This window comes from Pleurodeles waltl, chromosome 7 (assembly GCF_031143425.1).
Source record: "Pleurodeles waltl isolate 20211129_DDA chromosome 7, aPleWal1.hap1.20221129, whole genome shotgun sequence".
NCBI lineage: Eukaryota > Metazoa > Chordata > Amphibia > Caudata > Salamandridae > Pleurodeles > Pleurodeles waltl.
The window spans coordinates 1,349,256,674-1,349,278,132 of NC_090446.1; the positions used below are offsets into that span (position 1 = coordinate 1,349,256,674).

The window sequence follows — 21,459 nt, forward strand, 5'->3', positions numbered from 1 at the left end:
ACATCATCCTCTTTATGCATGTTGTCTTACTCCAAGCTGTATAGGCTCGAAAGCCTACTACCAATTAAGCATATTAGGTGATGTGCATCTCTAATGAGAAGGGGTGTGGTCTAATGACATCAACACCCTATATCAGGTGTGCATAATTATTAGGCAACTTCCTTTCCTTTGGCAAAATGGGTCAAAAGAAGGACTTGACAGGCTCAGAAAAGTCAAAAATAGTGAGATATCTTGCAGAGGGATGCAGCACTCTTAAAATTGCAAAGCTTCTGAAGCGTGATCATCGAACAATCAAGCGTTTCATTCAAAATAGTCAACAGGGTCGCAAGAAGCGTGTGGAAAAACCAAGGCGCAAAATAACTGCCCATGAACTGAGAAAAGTCAAGCGTGCAGCTGCCACGATGCCACTTGCCACCAGTTTGGCCATATTTCAGAGCTGCAACATCACTGGAGTGCCCAAAAGCACAAGGTGTGCAATACTCAGAGACATGGCCAAGGTAAGAAAGGCTGAAAGACGACCACCACTGAACAAGACACACAAGCTGAAACGTCAAGACTGGGCCAAGAAATATCTCAAGACAGATTTTTCTAAGGTTTTATGGACTGATGAATTGAGAGTGAGTCTTGATGGGCCAGATGGATGGGCCCGTGGCTGGAATGGTAAAGGGCAGAGAGCTCCAGTCCGACTCAGACGCCAGCAAGGTGGAGGTGGAGTACTGGTTTGGGCTGGTATCATCAAAGATGAGCTTGTGGGGCCTTTTCGGGTTGAGGATGGAGTCAAGCTCAACTCCCAGTCCTACTGCCAGTTCCTGGAAGACACCTTCTTCAAGCAGTGGTACAGGAAGAAGTCTGCATCCTTCAAGAAAAACATGATTTTCATGCAGGACAATGCTCCATCACACTCGTCCAAGTACTCCACAGCGTGGCTGGCAAGAAAGGGTATAAAAGAAGGAAATCTAATGACATGGCCTCCTTCTTCACCTGATCTGAACCCCATTGAGAACCTGTGGTCCATCATCAAATGTGAGATTTACAAGGAGGGAAAACAGTACACCTCTCTGAACAGTGTCTGGGAGGCTGTGGTTGCTGCTGCACGCAATGTTGATGGTGAACAGATCAAAACACTGACAGAATCCATGGATGGCAGGCTTTTGAGTGTCCTTGCAAAGAAAGGTGGCTATATTGGTCACTGATTTGTTTTTGTTTTGTTTTTGAATGTAAGAAGAACGAGTTACTTACCTTCGGTAACGACTTTTCTGGTGGATACATTAGCTACCTGTGGATTCCTCACCTCATGAATACTCCCATGGCGCCAGCATTCGACGGAAATCTTCTTACTAGTCTCTGCACGTCGACGAGGACGTCACTGTCTCTCACGCGACGCCGTCTGACGTCATACAGGCAATAAGAGGTCCTCGACGACGTGCGGACGTCAGTACCAATCATTTTTTACGTGCATGAGAACAACCAGGCAATGCAATGAAAGAACAAAGCAACATCCATTATATTGTAAAAATACACCACATTGTATGAATAACTGTAAATCTTTTTATGTACATATATATATATATATATAAAACTCTCTCTTTTAAAATATATACACACACCAAGTATATACATAAAGATATATACACATATACCTATATATATATATATATATAAATATATTATATATATACATCTATTGCACCCTCAAAGATCAAGAGGAGCGCACTCAAGGATTACTTGGCAAGACCATAAAGGCAACGGGGAGGCGGGTGGGACCGTGAGGAATCCACAGGTAGCTAATGTATCCACCAGAAAAGTCGTTACCGAAGGTAAGTAACTCGTTCTTCTGATGGATACAACTACCTGTGGATTCCTCACCTCATGAATAGAGTCCCAAAGCAGTACCACGCCCGGCGGTGGGTGCCTAAATGGTCAAACCAAGAAATCCTGCAGCACTGACCGTGCAAAATGGCCGTCCCTTCTAACCTCAGAATCTAAACAGTAATGTTTTGCAAAAGTGTGAAGGGACGACCAAGTTGCGGCCTTGCAGATGTCGACCACAGGAACACCTCTGGCTAAGGCCGAAGTGGCCGACTTAGCTCTGGTGGAATGAGCTCTAATGCCCTCAGGAGGATCCTTCTTTGCCAAAGAGTAACATATTTTAATGCAAAGAACAACCCACCTGGATAGTGTTCTCTTGTGGACTGCCTTTCCTCTCCTCTTGCCCACGTATCCAATAAACAGCTGATCCTCCAGCCTGAAATCCTTTGTTCTATCGATAAAGAGGCTCAACGCTCTCTTTGGGTCCAAACGGTGCAGTCTTTCTTCCTCTTTGGAAGGATGAGGCGGAGGATAGAACGTGGACAAAGTAATTGCCTGAGCCAAATGGAAGGGTGAAACAACCTTCGGGAGGAAAGCAGCCTTGGTTCTCAACACCACCTTATCCCCATAAAAAGTTGTATAAGGGGGTTTTACTGATAAGGCCTGCAACTCACTCACTCTCCTTGCTGATGTTATAGCTATCAGGAAGACTGTTTTTAAAACCAAATACCTCAAGGGGCAAGAATGCATAGGTTCAAAAGGGGACCCCATAAGGAAAGTCAGGACTAAGGACAAATCCCATTGCGGCATAACGAATGGCTTTGGAGGATATTGATTTAGAAGACCTTTCAAGAATCTGATAACAATAGGGGATTTAAATAAAGATGGTTGGTCTGGAAGACATATGAAGGCTGACAAGGCCGATAAATAACCTTTAATGGTAGCCACTGCACAACCTTTCTGCGCCAGAGATAGAGCAAAAGACAAAACGTCCGATAGATGAGCTTGTAAAGGATCAATCTGCCTCTCTCCACACCACGCAACAAATTTAGACCACCTATTAGCGTAGATAGATTTAGTGGAGTGTCGCCTGGCCGCTAATATAACATCCACTACCTCAGGCGGGAGAGAGAAGGAACTCAGGTTGCCCCGTTCAATCTCCAGGCATGTAGGTGCAGACTCTGGAGGTTGGGGTGTAGAACCTGCCCCTGCGACTGCGAGAGGAGGTCTGCCCTGAAAGGGAGACGGAGCGGCGGGCACGTTGAGAGTTGGAGAAGGTCGGAGTACCACACCCTCCTTGGCCAATCCGGAGCTATTAAGATTACTAGAGCCCGGTCTTGGCGAATCTTCCTCAATACTCGAGGAATCAAGGGTATGGGAGGAAACGTGTAAAGCAACTGGCCGCACCAGGTCATTTGAAACGCGTCCCCCAACGCTTCCTGCATCGGATACTGAAGGCTGCAGAACAACGGACAATGCGCGTTCTCTCGAGTGGCGAACAGATCTACCCGAGGAAACCCCCACTTCTGGAAGATTAAACGGACTTGATCTGGATGGAGACGCCACTCGTGGTCTGCCGAGAAGTGGCGACTGAGACTGTCCGCACGCACGTTCAAGACTCCGGCCAGATGGTTTGCTATCAAGCAGAGAAGGTACGACCCCACTCCTCCCTGCTTGTTTATGTACCACATCGTGGTAGTATTGTCCGTTAGGACCTGTACCGACTGACCACGAAGGGAAGGGAGGAAGGCCTTGAGAGCCAGACGCACAGCCCGTAACTCTAACAGATTGATGTGAAAAATCTGTTCCTCTGGAGACCAAAGACCTTTGATCTCCAGATCCCCCAGATGAGCTCCCCACCCTAGAGTGGAAGCATCCGTTATGACTGTGGCCACTGGTGGCGACTGCTGGAACGGTTTTCCTTGTGAAAGATTGTTGCTTGCAATCCACCACTTCAAATCCACAGCAGCATCTCTGGAGATCTTGACAGTACCCTCTAGATCCCCTCTGTGTTGAGACCACTGCCTTCGGAGGCACCACTGAAGAGCCCTCATGTGCCAGCGAGCATGCGTGACCAACAGAATGCAGGAGGCAAAAAGACCGAGCAGACGAAGGACCTTGAGGACTGGAACTACCGCTCCATTTCGAAACATTGGAACCAAATCCTGAATATCTTGAATCCGCTGAGGCGGAGGAAAGGCCCGACCCAATGTCGTATCCAGTACTGCCCCTATGAACAGGAGGCGCTGAGAGGGCTCCAGGTGAGATTTGGGCTCGTTCACCGAAAAGCCCAGGTCGAACAACAACTGGGTTGTTGACTGCAGATGACGCAACACAAGCTCCGGGGACTTGGCTTTGATCAACCAATCGTCCAAGTAAGGGAATACTGCTATCCCCTTCCTTCTGAGCTCTGCCGCAACCACCGACATCACCTTCGCGAAGACTCGAGGTGCTGAAGTAAGACCAAACGGAAGGACCGCAAACTGGTAGTGTTGCGATCCCACCACAAACCGGAGATACTTCCTGTGTGACTTGAGTATCGGGATATGAAAGTAAGCATCCTGCAAGTCGACAGACACCATCCAGTCTTCCATGTTCAACGCCAAAAGCACCTGTGCTAGGGTCAGCATCTTGAACTTTTCCTGCTTGAGGAACCAATTCAAGATCCTCAGGTCCAGAATTGGTCTCAAACGACCATCCTTCTTGGGAATCAGGAAATACCTTGAGTAAACTCCTTGACCCCTTTCCTGCTCCGGGACCAACTCCACCGCGCCCTTTAAAAGGAGGACTTCTACCTCCTGTTCTAGCAACAGGAGGTGTTCTTGTGAACAATACGAAGGGCGGGGCGGGATGAGGGGCGGAAACTCCCGAAAGGGAAGGGTGTAGCCTTTTCCCACAACACTGAGAACCCAAGTGTCCGACGTAACAGTCTCCCATTTGGTGAGAAAATGCTGTAATCTTCCCCCTACAGGAGAGGAGTGAGTGGGAAATGGTGGAAGCCTAAGGCTGCTTCCCCTGCTGCACCCCGCCAGAGGATGAGGAAGAGGCAGAGTGCTGCTGAGAGGCTCCCCTGGTGCGGACCCTACCCCTCCCCCTAAAAGATCTATAGGGATGGGAAGAGGCAGGTTGCTGATATCTTCCCCGAAAGGAAGAGGAGGAAGAGCCACGCCCAAATCCACGAAACCTCCTGAAGAGTCTGGAAGAGGCCGTGGAAGAAGGAGCTTGGAGTCCCAACGACTTTGCCGTGGCCCTGCTCTCCTTAAAACGTTCCAAGGCCGAATCAGCCTTAGCCCCAAACAGTTTGTCCCCATCAAACGGGAGATCCAACAATGTGGACTGTATATCTGCCGAAAAGCCCGAGTTACGGAGCCAGGCCTGTCTCCTTTCCACCACAGTTGTGCCCATTGCTCTGGCTACCGAGTCGGTGGTATCCAGTCCCGTCTGGATAATTTGGGTCGCAGCAGCCTGGGCATCAGAGACAAGATCCAAAAGACCCTGGGGAAGCTCTGTAAACGAAGAGGAGATGTCATCCATCAGAGCATGAATATACCTCCCCAGGATACAGGTCGCATTAGTGGCTTTTAACGCCAGACTGCAGGACGAAAAAATCTTCTTCGACTGCACCTCTAGCTTTTTTGAGTCTCTGTCCCCAGGCACCGTCGGGAAAGAACCAGGCGCTGACTTGGACGAACAGGAGGCCTGCACAACCAAGCTCTCCGGCGTAGGGTGCCTAGATAGGAAACCAGGATCAGTTGGAGCCGTCCGATACCTCCTGGCCACGGCTCTGTGCACTGCTGGGGAAGATGCCGGCTTCTTCCACACCTCTAAGACCGGATCCAGCAGAGCGTCATTAAAAGGTAATAGAGGCTCCGCCGCGGCTGAGGCTGGATGCAACACCTCTGTCAGAAGGTTTTGTTTCGCCTCCACCACCGGCAAAGGCAGGTCCAAAAAACTAGCTGCCTTCCGTACCACTGTATGAAAGGAAGCAGCTTCCTCGGTATAATCCCCTGGGGACGAAAGGTCCCACTCAGGGGAAGTGTCCAGCCCACTGGCCGACTCCAGTCCACGCAGCCCATCACCCGAGTCCTCTAGCTCTCCTTCCTCTAGGGCTCGTTGGTACTCCTGCTCCTCTAGTACCCGGAGAGCACGCCTCCTTGAATGCAGTCGTTGCTCAATCCGCGGAGTCGACAACACCTCCGCCGAAGTCGGAGATCGGCGCCGATCTTCCGAAGCCACCGACGCCGCATCCGGCGCCACAGGTAACTTCGGCGCCGACTGAAGAGCAGATGAAACGGATGGACCCACCGGAGTCACAGGCCGAAATCTCGACGTCGACGGGATGGAAATCCCTGGGGCCAATCCCTCCGAAGCCATCGGAGCGGCCACCGGCGCCGACACTGGCGCCGAGCCCACGTTCCCAAACGGGAGAAAGGGCATAAAGGGTGCCGGCCGAAGAGGCGCAGGATCACCCAAAGAAAAGGCCAAAGGCCCAGCCGGAGCACCCCCTGGAGCCATCTGTTGGAAGATGGCATACATCGCATTCAAGAATGCGGAACTATCGGCTCCAGGGGTGGGAAAAGCCGGATACTGGGGTGCCTGACTCGGAGGCGACCCCGACGCCGGCCTCGGCGTCTGCGCCGGAGAAAACACCTGAGGCTCCAATACCTCAATCACCGACGCCTGTCCAGGCGAAGTTGGAGACGTCGGAGAGAGCAACGGCGTCGAAGGATGCGGCGTCACCGTGGGGCTGACCTCCCATGTCCTCCGGCGCCGATCCGGAGACCTGGAACGAGCCTCCCTTGAATGACGCCGAGATTCTCTACGGCGCCGGGAGTCTCGATGACGCCGATGTCTTGGAGAAGACTTTTTCTTGTGATGCTTCTCCTTTGACTTGGCCATAAACAGCTTCGCCTCGCGTTCTTTAAGGGCCTTCGGATTCATGTGCTGACACGAATCACAAGTCGAGACGTCGTGGTCGGAGCTCAAACACCAAAGGCAATCGGAATGAGGATCCGTCACCGACATCTTGCCTCCATACTCACGACAAGGCTTAAATCCAGACTTTCTCTGCGACATTATTTCCACAGAGAAAGCGCAGCAAGATATACACTGTAACCGCAAGAGTAACAGTTGCTCCCTCGAAGATAACCGTTTCGAATGCACGGAAAAAAGGGAACTGAGGTCCGCACGTCGTCGAGGACCTCTTATTGCCTGTATGACGTCAGACGGCGTCGCGTGAGAGACAGTGACGTCCTCGTCGACGTGCAGAGACTAGTAAGAAGATTTCCGTCGAATGCTGGCGCCATGGGAGTATTCATGAGGTGAGGAATCCACAGGTAGTTGTATCCATCAGAAATGTATATTTGTGAATGTTGAGATGTTATATTGGTTTCACTGTTAATAATAAATAATTGAAATGGGTATATATTTGTTTTTTGTTAAGTTGCCTAATAATTATGCACAGTAAGAGTCACCTGCACACACAGATATCCCCCTAACATAGCTAAAACTAAAAACAAACTAAAAACTACTTCCAAAAATATTCAGCTTTGATATTAATGAGTTTTTTGGGTTCATTGAGAACATGGTTGTTGTTCAATAATAAAATTAATCCTCAAAAATACAACTTGCCTAATAATTCTGCACTCCCTGTAGCTCTATTTGTGGCGTTCCCCACATTCTGAAGTAAGTGTTCAGTATTTGGGGGTGAATTTCCCATTCGTGGATTTGTTGGTGATCCCGAGAGAGATTGTCTGCTAACTGATTCTGAATCCCTGGAATAAATTGTGCTATTAGGCGAATGTGGTTGTGAATCGCCCAATGCCATATTTTTTGTGTTAGGAGACACAACTGTGTCGAGTGTGTTCCTCCCTGTTTGTTTAGGTAATACATTGTTGTCATGTTGTCTGTTTTGACAAGAGTGTATTTGTGGGTTATTATGGGTTGAAATGCTTTCAGAGCTAGAAATACCGCTAACAGTTCTAAGTGGTTTATATGAAACTGTTTTTGCTGAATGTCCCATTGTCCTTGGATGCTGTGCTGATTGAGGTGTGCTCCCCACCCTGTCATGGATGCATCTGTCGTTATTACGTATTGTGGCACTGGGTCTTGAAAAGGCCACCCTTGGTTTAAATTTATACTGTTCCACCATTGAAGCGAGATGTATGTTTGGCGGTCTATCAACACCAGATCTAGAAGTTGACCCTGTGCCTGTGACCACTGTGATGCTAGGCACTGTTGTAAGGGCCGCATGTGCAACCTTGCGTTTGGGACAATGGCTATGCATGCGGACATCATGCCTAGGAGTTTCATTACTAATTTGACCTGTATCTTTTGGTTTGGATACATGGCTTGTATGACATTTTGGAATGTTTGGACTCTTTGTGGACTTGGAGTGGCAATTCCTTTTACTGTGTTGATTGTTGCTCCTAGGTATTGCTGTGTTTGACATGGCAGAAGGTGTGACTTTGAGTAATTGATTGAGAAACCTAGTTTGTGTAGGGTTTCTATGATGTAATTTGTGTGTTGTGAACACTGTTTTTGCGTGTTGGTTTTGATTAACCAATCGTCTAGGTACGGGAACACATGTATTTGCTGCCTTCTGATATGTGCAGCTACTACTGCTAGACATTTTGTAAAAACTCTTGGCGCAGTTGTTATTCCGAATGGCAACACTTTGAATTGGTAATGTATCCCTTGGAATACAAACCTTAGGTACTTCCTGTGTGAAGGATGTATTGGTATATGGAAATATGCATCCTTTAGATCCAGTGTTGTCATGTAGTCTTGTTGTTTGAGCAGTAGGATTACTTCTTGTAATGTAACCATGTGAAAATGGTCTGATTTGATGTATGTATTTAATATTCTGAGATCTAGTACAGGTCTTAGAGTTTTGTCTTTTTTGGGTATTAGAAAGTACAGTGAGTAAACTCCTGTGTTTAGTTCTTGTTTTGGTACTAATTCTATTGCTTCTTTTTGTAGCAATGCTTGAACTTCTAATCCTAGAAGATTTATATGTTGTTTCGACATACTGTGTGTTTTCAGTGGAACTGTTGGAGGGAATTCGCGAAATTCTATGCAATAACCATGCTGGATAATTGCTAGTACCCAAGTATCTGTTGTTATCTCCTCCCAATGTTTGTAAAATTGGCTTAATCTTCCCCCCACAGGTGTTATGTGATGGGGATGTGTGACTTGTGAGTCACTGCTTATTTTGAGGACTTTTGGGGCTTTGGAATTTTCCTCTACTTCTTTGGAATTGTCGCCCTCTATATTGCCCCCGAAAACTTCCCCGCTGATATTGGCTTTGGTAAGTGGGCCTTGTTTGTGATGTTGTGGTTTCTGTAGGTTGTCCTCAAAACCCTCCCCTAAAAGGTGTTTTGCGAAAGGTGCCTCTGCTCTGCGGGGAGTAGAGTGCGCCCATGGCTTTTGCCGTATCAGTGTCTTTCTTGAGTTTCTCAATAGCAGTGTCGACTTCCGGCCCAAACAACTGCTGTTCATTAAATGGCATATTTAGCACGGCTTGTTGAATTTCCGGCTTGAAACCTGACGTGCGGAGCCATGTGTGCCTTCTTATTGTTATTGCAGTATTTACTGTCCTTGCAGCCGTATCTGCTGCATCCATTGAAGACCGTATCTGATTATTAGAGATACTTTGTCCTTCTTCCACCACTTGTTGTGCTCTTTTTTGGAACTCCTTGGGTAAGTGTTCTATCAAATGTTGCATCTCATCCCAGTGAGCTCTGTCATATCTTGCTAAAAGCGCTTGTGAATTGGCAATTCGTCATTGGTTTGCTGCTTGTGCTGCAACGCTTTTGCCCGCAGCATCAAATTTGCGACTCTCTTTGTCTGGAGGTGGTGCGTCTCCCGAGGTATGAGAGTTTGCTCTCTTACGAGCTGCCCCGACAACTACTGAGTCTGGAGTTAACTGCGTTGTAATATAAACAGGATCTGTTGGCGGTGGCTTGTACTTTTTCTCCACCCTTGGAGTTATGGCTCGGCCTTTAACAGGATCCTGAAAGATTTGTTTTGAATGTTTTAGCATTCCTGGGAGCATAGGTAGTCTTTGGTACTGGCTATGAGTGGAGGTTAGCGTGTTAAACAAGAAGTCATCCTCAATTGGTTCTGAATGCAAGGTGACGTTATGGAAAGCAGCTGCCCTTGCGATCACCTGTGTGTAAGATGTACTGTCCTCAGGAGGGGACGGCCTGGTAGGGTACGAGTCTGGGCTGTTGTCCGATACTGGAGCATCGTAAAGGTCCCATGCATCGGGATCATCTTGACTCATGGCAGTATGAGTCGGGGAGTGCATCAGTGGAGGAGTTGCTACTGGTGATGTGTGCACTGATGGTGGTGGAGAAGGTGGTGGAGTTGTTTTCTTTGCCACCTTTGCCTGTGGCTCCTTGTCCTTTTCGTGAAAGGCAAGTTTTCTTTTTGTTTTAATTGGAGGAAGAGTGGTTATCTTCCCTGTGTCTTGATGAATGTGGAGCCTCCTTTGAGTATAGTCTGGCTCTACAGCTTGAAATTCCTCTCCAAATCTATGTTTTTTCATTTGTGAGGCTAATCCTTGTTCCTCTGTATAGGAACCTGTTCTCGGCTCCGAGGCTGGATGTTTCGGAACCGAAACTTTTTCGGAGGTCTTTTTAGGCTCCGAAGAAACCTTTGTAATTTTCGGCGTGGTGGTGTCACGGTGCCGAATTTGTTCGGTGCCGCTGTCACGGTGCCTAAATTTCTCAGAGCCGATGGCTCGGGTCCAAGATTGCTGTGTGGCGGTATCTCGTCCAGAGTCGGATGACTTCGACACCAGCGTGCCCTTTTTCGGTGCCTTGGCTCGGTCACCGCTTTTTTGGGTTAAGCCATGGCCTGTTGGCGGTGGCGTCCCCTGGGCTCTTGTTGACTTCTCGTGAGTCTTATGTTTCGATGTCTTACTCACGGTTTTCGGCGTTTCTTCGGCCTCGAGCTCTTCCGAGTCCGATTCGTGGATAGAGAAAGCTTCCTCTTTTTCCTCGAAACGCTCTTGTTCTGTCGGCGTCGACGCCATCTGCAGTCTTCTGGCTCTTCGGTCTCTTAACGTCTTTCTGGACCGAAACGCTCGACAGGCCTCACAAGTATCTTCTTTGTGCTCTGGGGACAAGCACAAGTTACAGACCAGATGCTGATACGTATACGGATACTTGTTATGGCATTTTGGACAGAAGCGGAATGGGGTCCGTTCCATCAGCCTTGAATTCACACGTGGCCGGGCCGACAAGGCCCCGATGGGGGAATCGAAAAAACCCCAAAGGGCCACCGGAACTCTTCTAAATTCGGTGTCGATCTGTTGTAATAACCCGATACTGAACGCAAACAATACTGACGTTTTTTCCGAGATTCTAACTAACTTTCCGACCCGAAACACGGAGCGAAAAGGAACACGTCCGAACCCGATGGCGGGAAAAAAAAAAACAATCTAAGATGGAGTCGACGCCCATGCGCAATGGAGTCGAAATGGGAGAAGTCCCTCGGTCTCGTGACTCGAAAAGACTTCTTCGAAGAAAAACAACTTGTGACACTCCGAGCCCAACACCAGATGGCGGGATGTGCACAGCATGTGTATCTGCCGCTACACATGCCATCAAACATATATATATATAATAAAAATATCCGCAGAGCGGGGAGGCTTGGGTGGGTGTAAGGAACCTGCAGCTAGATAGACTCTACACCAGATAATTTGTTACCGAAGGTAAGTAACTTGTTCATCTGAGAGACTTCTAGCTGCAGATTCCTTACCTTAGAATGGATACCCAAGCTATAACCCATGGTGGTGGGTCTGAAGGATATATTTTTATACTAGAAACTCCTGCAGGACTGAGCGGGCAAAATGCCCCTCTCCTCACACCTGGTTATCCAGGCAGTAGTGTCTTGCAAACGCGTGCAAGGAAGCCCACGTTGCCGCCTGACAGATGTCCAACACGGGTACACCACGAGCTAACGCAGTGGTAGCAGCTTTCCCTCGGGTAGAGTGAGCTCTCAAGCCCTCTGGGGCCAAAGCATAGCAGATCTTTATACAGAGAATGACCCAGTGCGAAATGGACCGTTTCTGTACTGCCCGACCCTTCTTTGCACCAACGTAGCCCACAAAGAGTTGGTCGTCCGCCCGGAACTCTTTAGTGAGGTCATGGTAGAACGATAACATGCTTTTTGGGTCCAGCCAATGGAGAAGCTCCTTGCAAGGGAATGCCTCCTTGGCATGGTTACCCCCTGACTTTTTGCCTTTTCTGATGCCAAGTTATGATTTTAAAGTGTGCAGAGGCCTGCTAACCAGGTCCCAGCACCAGTTTTCTTTCCCTAACCTGTACCATTGTCTCCACAATTGGCACACCCTGGCATCCAGGTAAGTCCCTTGTAACTGGTACCCCTGGTACCAAGGGCCCGGATGCCAGGGAAGGTCTCTAAGGGCTGCAGCATGTCTTATGCCACCCTGGGGACCCCTCACTCAGCACAGACACACTGCTTGCCAGCTTGTGTGTGCTGGTGGGGAGAAAATGACTAAGTCGACATGGCACTCCCCTCAGGGTGCCATGCCAACCTCACACTGCCTATGGCATAGATAAGTCACCCCTCTAGCAGGCCTTACAGCCCTAAGGCAAGGTGCACTATACCATAGGTGAGGGCATACGTGCATGAGCACTATGCCCCTACAGTGTCTAAGCAAAACCTTAGACATTGTAAGTGCATGGTAGCCATAAGAGTATATGGTCTGGGAGTCTGTCATGCACGAACTCCACAGCACCATAATGGCTACACTGAAAACTGGGAAGTTTGGTATCAAACTTCCCAGCACAATAAATGCACACTGATGCCAGTGTACATTTTATTGTGAAATACACCCCAGAGGGCATCTTAGAGATGCACCCTGAAAACATACCCGACTTCCATTGTGGGCTAACTAGTTTTACCAGCCTGCCACACACCAGACATGTTGCTGGCCACATGAGGAGAGTGCCTTTGTCACTCTGTGGCCAGGAACAAAGCCTGTACTGGGTGGAGGTGCTTCTCACCTCCCCCCTGCAGGAACTGTAACACCTGGCGGTGAGCCTCAAAGGCTCACCCCCCTTTGTTACAATGCCGCAGGGCATTCCAGCTAGTGGAGATGCCCGGCCCCTCCGGCCACGGCCCCACTTTTGGCGGCAAGGCCGGAGGAGATAATGAGAAAAACAAGGAGTCACTGGCCAGTCAGGACAACCCCTAAGGTGTACTGAGCTGAGGTGACTGACTTTTAGAAATCCTCCATCTTGCAGATGGAGGATTCCCCCAATAGGATTAGGGATGTGCCCCCCTCCCCTCAGGGAGGAGGCACAAAGAGGGTGTAGCCACCTCAGGGCTAGTAGCCATTGGCTAATAACCCCCCAGACCTAAACACACCCCTAAATTGAGTATTTAGGGGCTCCCCAGAACCTAGGAAAATAGATTCCTGCAACCTAAGACGAAGAAGGACTGCTGACCTGAAGCCCTGCAGAGAAGACGGAGACACCAACTGCTTTGGCCCCAGCCCTACCGGCCTGTCTCCCCACTTCAAGAGAAACTGCAACAGCGACACGCTCCCCAGGGTCCAGCGACCTCTGAAGCCTCCGAGGACTACCCTGCATCTAAAAGGACCAAGATCTCCAGAGGACAGCGGCCCTGTTCCAAAGAAACCAAAACTTGCAACAAAGAAACAACTTTAAAAGGACTACACGTTTCCCGCCAGAAGCGTGTGAGAGTTTCCACTCTGCACCCGACGCCCCTGGCTCGACCTGCGGAGAAACAACACTCCAGGAAGGACTCCACGGCGACTGCGACCCTGTGAGCAGCCAGAGTTGACCCACCCTGAGCCTCGCCAGCGACGCCTGCTGAGGGAATCCGGAGGCTCCCACTGACCGCGACTGCCTGCTTCAAAGAACCTGACGCCTGGTAAAGACACTGCACTTGCAGCCCCCAGGACCTGAAGGATCCGACCTCCAGTGCAGAAGCGACCCCCAGGTGGCCCTCTTCCTAGTCCAGGTGGTGGCTACCCTGAGGAGCCCCCCCCCCCTGCATCGCTGAAGAGACCCCTGGGTCTCCCATTGAAACCTATTGCGAACCAGACGCAGGTTTACACACTGGACCCAGCCACCCCCGTGTCGCTGAGGGTGTACTTTCTGTGATGACTTGTGTCCCCAACTCCCCCCCCCCCCCCCCCCCCGGTGGCCTACAAAACCCCCCTGGTCTGCCCTCCGAAGTCGCGGGTACTTACCTGATGGCAGACTGGAACCGGGGCACCCCCTTCTCCATTGAAGCCTATGCGGTTTGGGCACCACTTTGACCTCTGCACCTGACCGGCCCTGAGCTGCTGGTGTGCTAACTTTGGGGTTGCCCTGAACCCCCAACAGTGGGCTACCTTGGATCCAACTTTGAACCCTGTAGGTGGTTTACTTACCTGCAAAACTAACAAATACTTACCTCCCCCTGGAACTGTTGAAATTTGCACTGTCTAGTTTTAAAATAGCTTATTGCCATTTTTTCCAAAACTGTACATGCTATTTTGCTGATTCAAAGTTCCGATGATACCCAAGTGAAGTACCTTTCATTTGAAGTATTACTTGTAAAACTTGAACCTGTGGTTCATAAACTAAGAAAATATATTTTTCTATATAAAAACCTATTGGCCTGGAATGGTCTTTGAGTGTGTTCCTCATTTATTGCCTGTGTGTGTGTACAACAAATGCTTAACACTACCCTCTGATAAGCCTACTGCTCAACCACACTTCCACAAACTAGAGCATTAGAACTATCTCTTTTTGCCACTATCTTACCTCTAAGGGGAACCCTTGGACTCTGTACATGCTATTTCTTACTTTGAAATAGTACATACAGAGCCAACTTCCTACACTCCTCTTCCTAAGAGGGATGCGGCGGTGCAAAGAAGGCGGGCAGGGTGATATTTTGACCCAGATGGAAAGGGGTCACCACCTTGGGGATGAAAGATGCATGGGTTCTTAACACTACCTTGTCAGGATATATCGTGAGGTACAGCGGTTTTGAAGATAAAGCCTGCAGCTCACTCTCCTGGCAGATGTAATTGCCACCAAAAAGGCTGTTTTAATAGTGAGCAGTCGGAGAGGACAGTTATGCAAGGGCTAGAAATGAGCGCACATTAGCAAGGTGAGAACAAGATTAAGATCCCAACGGGGCATGACGAAAGGCACAGGTGGGAACAAATGCACAAGCCCTTTCAAAAATCTTTGTACTATAGGAGACTTAAACAAAGATGGTTGATCGGGCAAGCGTAAGAAAGCCAATAAGGCAGCAAAATAGCCCTTAGGGGTCCCGGAGGAGGAACCCTGTTGGGCGAGAGATAGAATAAGCAAAGGATATTTGAAAGAAGAAGAAAGAGAATCAACAGACCTCTCTGTACAATATGAAACAAAACTTTTCCATCAGCAGGCATAAATCGACTTAGTAGAGGCACGCCTGGCCGCCAGAATGACATCACAGACTTCGCCGCTCAACGTCCATGCATGAAGCCGCAAATTTGACAGTTTCGGGTGGAGAACCTTCCCCTGCTGCTGCAACAGAAGATCCTCAAAGGTGTACAGGAGGCCTGAACTCCACTCGCGACGAAAAGCGTCGCCTAGCGATAGCCCCCTTGGAAACTCCAACGAGCAAAACTGCTGACATTGCGCGTTCTCTACGGAGGCAAACCGATCTAACCAAGGCTCTCCCCACTGCTGAAAGAGTCCTTGCGCCACCTCCGGATGGAGATACCATTCGTGATCAGGCTAAGCATTTTTGTCTGAGTTCGTCCACCCTGGCTTTCAGAGAACCTGCCAGTTGTTGAACCACCAGTGTTATGCCCTGGTGTTACAGCCATGTCCAGAGACACACAGCCTCTTGACAAAGGGTCCACGACCCCACACCGCCCTGCTTGTTGCAGTACCACATTGCGGTAGTGTTGTCCGTGAACACCTGCACTACCTTCCCTTGCACAAAAGGAAGAAATGCTTTTAATGCTAGTCGGATCGCCCGACGCTCCAGTGAGTTGATATGGAGCCCAGTGACCTATGATCTCCACCTCTCCCAGAAGGGCCACCCATCCCAGAAGTGATGCTCTGTCACTACTGTGAGATCTGGTTAGGGAAGGGAAAGGAGTCTGCCACGGACCCAATCGCAGTTTACTAACCACCACTGCAGATCCTTTCCAGTCCCCTCCGAGATCTGAACCACGTCGGTAAGATTTCCCTAACGCTGTGCCCATTGGAACTTCGGGTCCCATTGCAGAGCCCTCATTTGCCATCTGGCGTGATTGACCAACAGGATGCAGGAAGCCATGAGTCCCAGCAGCCTCAGAGTCTGTCTCACCGAAATCCAGGATAGAGGCCGAAACATCAGTATCATAACCTGAACATCCCGAACTCGCTGCTTGGGAGGATAGGCCTTGATACTGCACTGTGTCCAGAACAGCTCCAATAAAAGTGAGCTTCTGAGAGGGAGTCAGGTGTAACTTCGGCACATTGATAGTGAACCCCAGCAAGTGCAGGAGGTCCGCCGCAGTCTGGAGATGGCTGACTAGAGCATGGGGCGTGGAAGCCTTCAACAGCCAATCGTCGAGGTAGAGGAAGACTGAAATCCCTGACCTGCGCAGATGAGCTGCTACCACCGCCATCACATTTGTGAACACCGAAGGGCACTGGTGAGACCAAAAGGGAGCTCTGTAAACAAAGTGCTCGTGGCCCACATTGAACCACAGGTAACACCTGTGGGCTGGCAGGATGGGGATATGAAAATACGTGTCCAGCAAGTCCAACGCTACCATTCAGTCTCCTTGATCTAGGGCAGACAAGACCCGAGCAAGAGTGAGCATCCTGAATTTTTCCTTCTTGAGAAAGAGATTGACGTCCCTTAAATCCAGGATAGGGTGAAGGCCTCATTCTTTTTGGAAATCAGAAAGTAGCAGGAATAACAACCACTGCCTACTTCTTGACCCTTTCTATGGCTCCCTTGGCCAAGAGAGCCATAAATTCCTCGCGGAGCAAAACCAGATGGTCCTCCATCAGTCGTCCCTTTGTCGGAGGGATAGAGGTTGGGGGGAAGGGGGGGGTTAAGACTGGAAGGGGAGGGAGTAGACCTTCCCTATGATCGGCAGAACCCATTTGTCCGTTGTGATGGAAAGCCAGTGAGGGAGATGAAATTGAATCCTCCCTCCAACTGGACAGACGTGGTCCTGCAGAACCATACTAGGAGGGCTTGGGCGCAGTGGAGGGGGCTGAGTGGTGGCCGACCTCTGGCCAGACTCTCTGGGTCTGATGATACCACGACCTCTTCCGGGATGTTGTTAAGCCTGAGGACGGTGGCTAAACTGTGTGTGGCGTGGTACCACGCCCCTTCCGAAGCCTCAAGAGGGGCGAAAGAGACTGCTGTCGTACTGGTGCTGAAAGGCCCAAGGATCTGGCCCTAGCTCGAGAATCCTTGAACCTCTCAAGCGCAGAGTCTGCCTTCTCATCAAAAAGGTGAAAACCATCAAAAGGCATGCCCATCAAACTTGACTGGACATCCCCCGAAAAGCTAGTTGAACGTAGCCAGGCATGGCTACGTAGGGCCACTGACGATGAAATAGCTCTGCCCAGCGAGTCGGTTGTGTCCAATCCACACCTGATCGTAAACTTGGCTGCATCTCTACCATCCTTGACCGCCTATGAGAGAGTGTCCCGTATGCCCTCTGGGACCTGGGGCAGCACCTGTGCCACCGTATCCCATAAATTATGGGAAAAACGGCCCAAAAGTGAAGAGGTGTTTACGGACCTCAATGCCAGGCTGGTGGAAGAAAACATTTTCTTTCCATGTTGGTCCAGCCTCTTGGATTCCCTATCCGGGGGAGCGGAAGGGAAGGCACCACGGGAGGTAGAGGCTTGGACTACCAAGCTCTCAGGCGTGGGGTGTTGTGTCAGGAAACTAGGGTTGCTCAAAGCAGGTCTATGTTGTCGAATGACTGTCCTATTCACAGGAGCCCCTGTGCTGGGTTTGGACCATGTACCCAGAAGGACTTCTGTTAGGGTCTCACTGAAGGGCAACATTGGCTCTGATGTTGTCACCCCCAGTTGAAGCACCTCTGTCAGGAGATTCGTCCTGACTGGCACTGTAGCAAAGTCTTGGTCCAAGACCTCAGCTGCCCTACGCACCATAGCATAAGAAGCTCCCTCCTCCGTAGCCACATTAGGAGAAGAGAGCATGCCAGTATCTGGAGAGGTGTCCATCTAACGGGCCTGCTCTAGATCCTCATACTAGTCCTGTGCCAGCTCATAGTCCAAAGGGTCCTCTGACCCCTCCTAATCCTCTCCTGTGCCTGGGTGTTCTAAATAATGCTAAGACAATGATCTGGGCCAAATCGGCACTGTCAACGTCTGAGTCGGTGTCGTACGACATAGCTCTGGCTCATCCGGAATGAGGATGGGGCTACCACCAGTGGGCGCCGGTGGAGGAAGCGTCGAAGTCGGACCCTGCACCGGAGGAGGTCGACTGTGAGGGACCAGTGCCGGTCTGGATCCGGTATTCGATCCTGGGGTCCCCCAAGGGTGCCAATGCTGAACCCGAAGGGGCCCCTGCTGACCCGGCGGACCCAAAGACCCACCCGAGGGTGCAGCCCGCTCAAAAACAAGACGTATGTCCTCGTAAAATTCCTTTATTTGAGCGGGGGTCACTCCAGTCCCCAGAAAAGAGGGAAGACGCGGAGTCTACCCTGGCGACGGCTCCACGGAACCACGCTCGGAACGTCGAGGTTCCCTAAACACCTCGTCAGCAGACGGGCATGGCGAAGTTGAAGTCCACTTGGACCTCTTCTTCTAATGCCTCTTACCTGAATGATCAAATGACCTTGCATGCGAGGAAGAGGACTTGGGACTCTGGGAGCAGTGCCGCGACCTCCTCCTACTAGGGGACTGTGACCTCCTCGGAGTCGCACAGACTGAAGACGGCTATCTCAAGGCACCAAAGGCAAATACGATGCAGGCCAGTCACCGACCTGGTGCGATGACACACACCACACGGCTTGAACCCAGTCTTTTTCGAAGACTGGACTTTAAACAGTCAAAGTCAAAAGACCTTGACGAACGTCGAAGAAAGGGTAGCTCCAGTCGGGATCTGCGCTTAGCCGGACGCCAACTTAAGGCGCGCGCAGGGTACTGCTCAGCAGAAATATTTCAGATTCTAAGCTGACGCCAGGGAATTCTAAGGTAAGGAATCTGTAGCTAGAAGTCTCTATCAGATACAAATATACTGTGAAGTATGCAAATATATTTTGTCACAAATATACAAGTTTTAATTGGTAACGCCCACTAATCTTTCTTTGCAGTCGAAGAAAACAAATGTACAGGACTTTTTAAGACATACTGCAATTATTAGACAATAGTATTTTATTAATTTCAATTGCTTAAGCAGTAACATCAATAGATTGTGTTCGTATGTAGTTGTAAATTTGTAAGCAAACTGATTTTAAACTGTCTGGTTTAAGGAATTGCTGTTGATAAAGCTACATATTATTTCAGTCTACTCACCGGGGTCTACGGGGTTCAAGCAACGTTAGCAAAACCTGAATTCCATTTACAATCACCGATTCATTTGGCTCTCCATCAAACATGTTGCTGAGTAGCTGCCCAATTACCTCTTGCCTGAGAAAAGGGGAGAAAAAGGAAGAAAATAAACTGGCTTGGGAACAAATAGGCAGCAAACCAAATGTGTGTGTAGGTGCAGTAGGTTCTGTTCAGCAGTGTTAGATTTCTGCATGCAAGAGTTATCTGCAGCCAATATTGACCAGGACAGTCTACTAAACTATTTTCAAACTGAAAACCAAAATTAGCCCTTTTATACCATGAAATAAGATATTTTATTACAAAGTAGTGCTCCTTTCTAACAAATGTATACCCTGACCACTTTAACAAGTGGCATTTAATGTAGCAAGATGTTCCTAAACATTTTTTTTAAAGCATTCTCATAGAAAGGGTAAAGTGTTTCATTTTCTAATCAGTAGTACTAGGTGAGGATAGTTCTCCTATATAAGTTCAAGTCAAACATGTAAGAAAACGCCCAAAAGGGAATGTACATGGTGTCTGACTTCAAAAAACACCTTTCAAAAACTAAGGGCCAGATGCATCATTCCCACTCACAAACCAGGGATGTGTTATTTGCAACTGGTGTGAGATTGGGAATGCAAGAACCGGGTCTCCCTGGCCTAGAGAAAATGAATTTACCCTAAAACAACTCACAGGTCTCTTGAAGCTGACAGAAGGGCTTGTTCAGTCCCAGGGTCAAACAGAAAAGTTAAAAGGGTAATATCAATCAGAAGTTAGAGCAAAGCTCTGCCCTGGGACTCCCTGACTCACAAAGTGTGGCAGAAATCTGAGCTAAGGTTGTCTTTTTGGAGTAGGAGAGCTGGCACTTCCACCTCGCTGGCTGAACTTAGAATTGCTTCAAATGAGATCGAGGTGCTACTAAAGACGGATGTTGAAGTCTATGGAAATTTTAACACCCGTTACTGCTATTTACAATATCTCGGGATTCCCAGTCTGACAATCAGGGATTATTCAAGTATTTGAATATATAAAAGATTCATTGCTAGAGAACAGTTACATCTGTGCAGTGGGATACAATCATAATAACTAACCTTTGAGTGATTTGCCACAGTAGTTTTATTCTGTCAGTTGGGATTTGTGACACACACAGCATTTTCTCAAGTCAGCTACAATGTACGATGGCAAAAGCAAGGAATTTGACCTTCATGCTGTTGTAATTAATGCGAATAACACCTTATTTGACCACATTTATGTTCACTGGCATGGCAAACGTCCACACATGCACACAAACAAAATAAATATACATGTTAATTACTACAGTGGTTGAGTGCGGGGATGGGCCAAGGCTCAAGAGAGGCAAAGGCTTAACTAGGTCATCTTGCCGTTCCTGTGACTGAATGATGATACTAAATATTTTGTTAATCAATATTTTTTAAATGTGTTCTTGGATCCTGCTGGACACGGGGTAAAGATTGATGGTTATGAATAACTATGATAATCCCATGTTGTAGGAACAAAAAGTTTACTTTGCAGTACACATCTTTCTTGTCTATGTTACACTCTTTGACTTGATTTGGATTACGATTGGGAAGAACAAGTAAAATCCATGCTTGATGAAGTTTGACAACTTTGATTTAAAAAAAAAAAAAAAAAAAAAAAAAAAAACTTGAAAAAGCAGACAAAACTAACCTGACTGGTTAGCCCAACCAAAGTACACTATGCTGATAATACTATTCTGCATGATGTCACGCTAACAGATGGCCTTCCAGCAATACAAAACCTTCTCAATGTAAAGATAAGCAAAACATTCAAATACAACAATTGGAAAATATACCCAGACTGCGAGAGGACACTTTACAAAATATTTGATGTTGCTAAGATTATTTTGCCATCTGGTAAGCACTTACTTTTCAAGTGTGCACAAAAGTTGATCGGGCTCTGGGCTTTCCTGCATCTGAATCGAATGCTCACGGCTGAGGCGTATGATATCACACAAGGACTGTGATGCGTTGGAGTGTTGCTGAGGAGAGAACACGAGAAGTCTTCATTAGCAACCTTTCAGCATACAGACTTAGAAATATTTGCATTA

At 48.6% G+C, this 21,459-nt stretch overlaps 1 protein-coding gene across 4 annotated transcripts in view; it reads right to left on the bottom strand.

Annotated features, from left to right (window-relative positions):
• The window catches only part of PPP6R1 (protein phosphatase 6 regulatory subunit 1), a 745,577-nt gene that overhangs the window by 540,820 nt on the left and 183,298 nt on the right, over positions 1-21,459 (bottom strand). For all 4 annotated transcript variants that reach the window (XM_069200760.1, XM_069200759.1, XM_069200761.1 and 1 more), the window contains exons 6-7: positions 21,278-21,390; positions 19,356-19,469 (exon numbers count right to left, since the gene is read on the bottom strand). In XM_069200760.1, the coding sequence (XP_069056861.1) occupies positions 19,356-19,469; positions 21,278-21,390 (227 nt within the window). The remainder of the gene's footprint in view (positions 1-19,355; positions 19,470-21,277; positions 21,391-21,459) is intronic.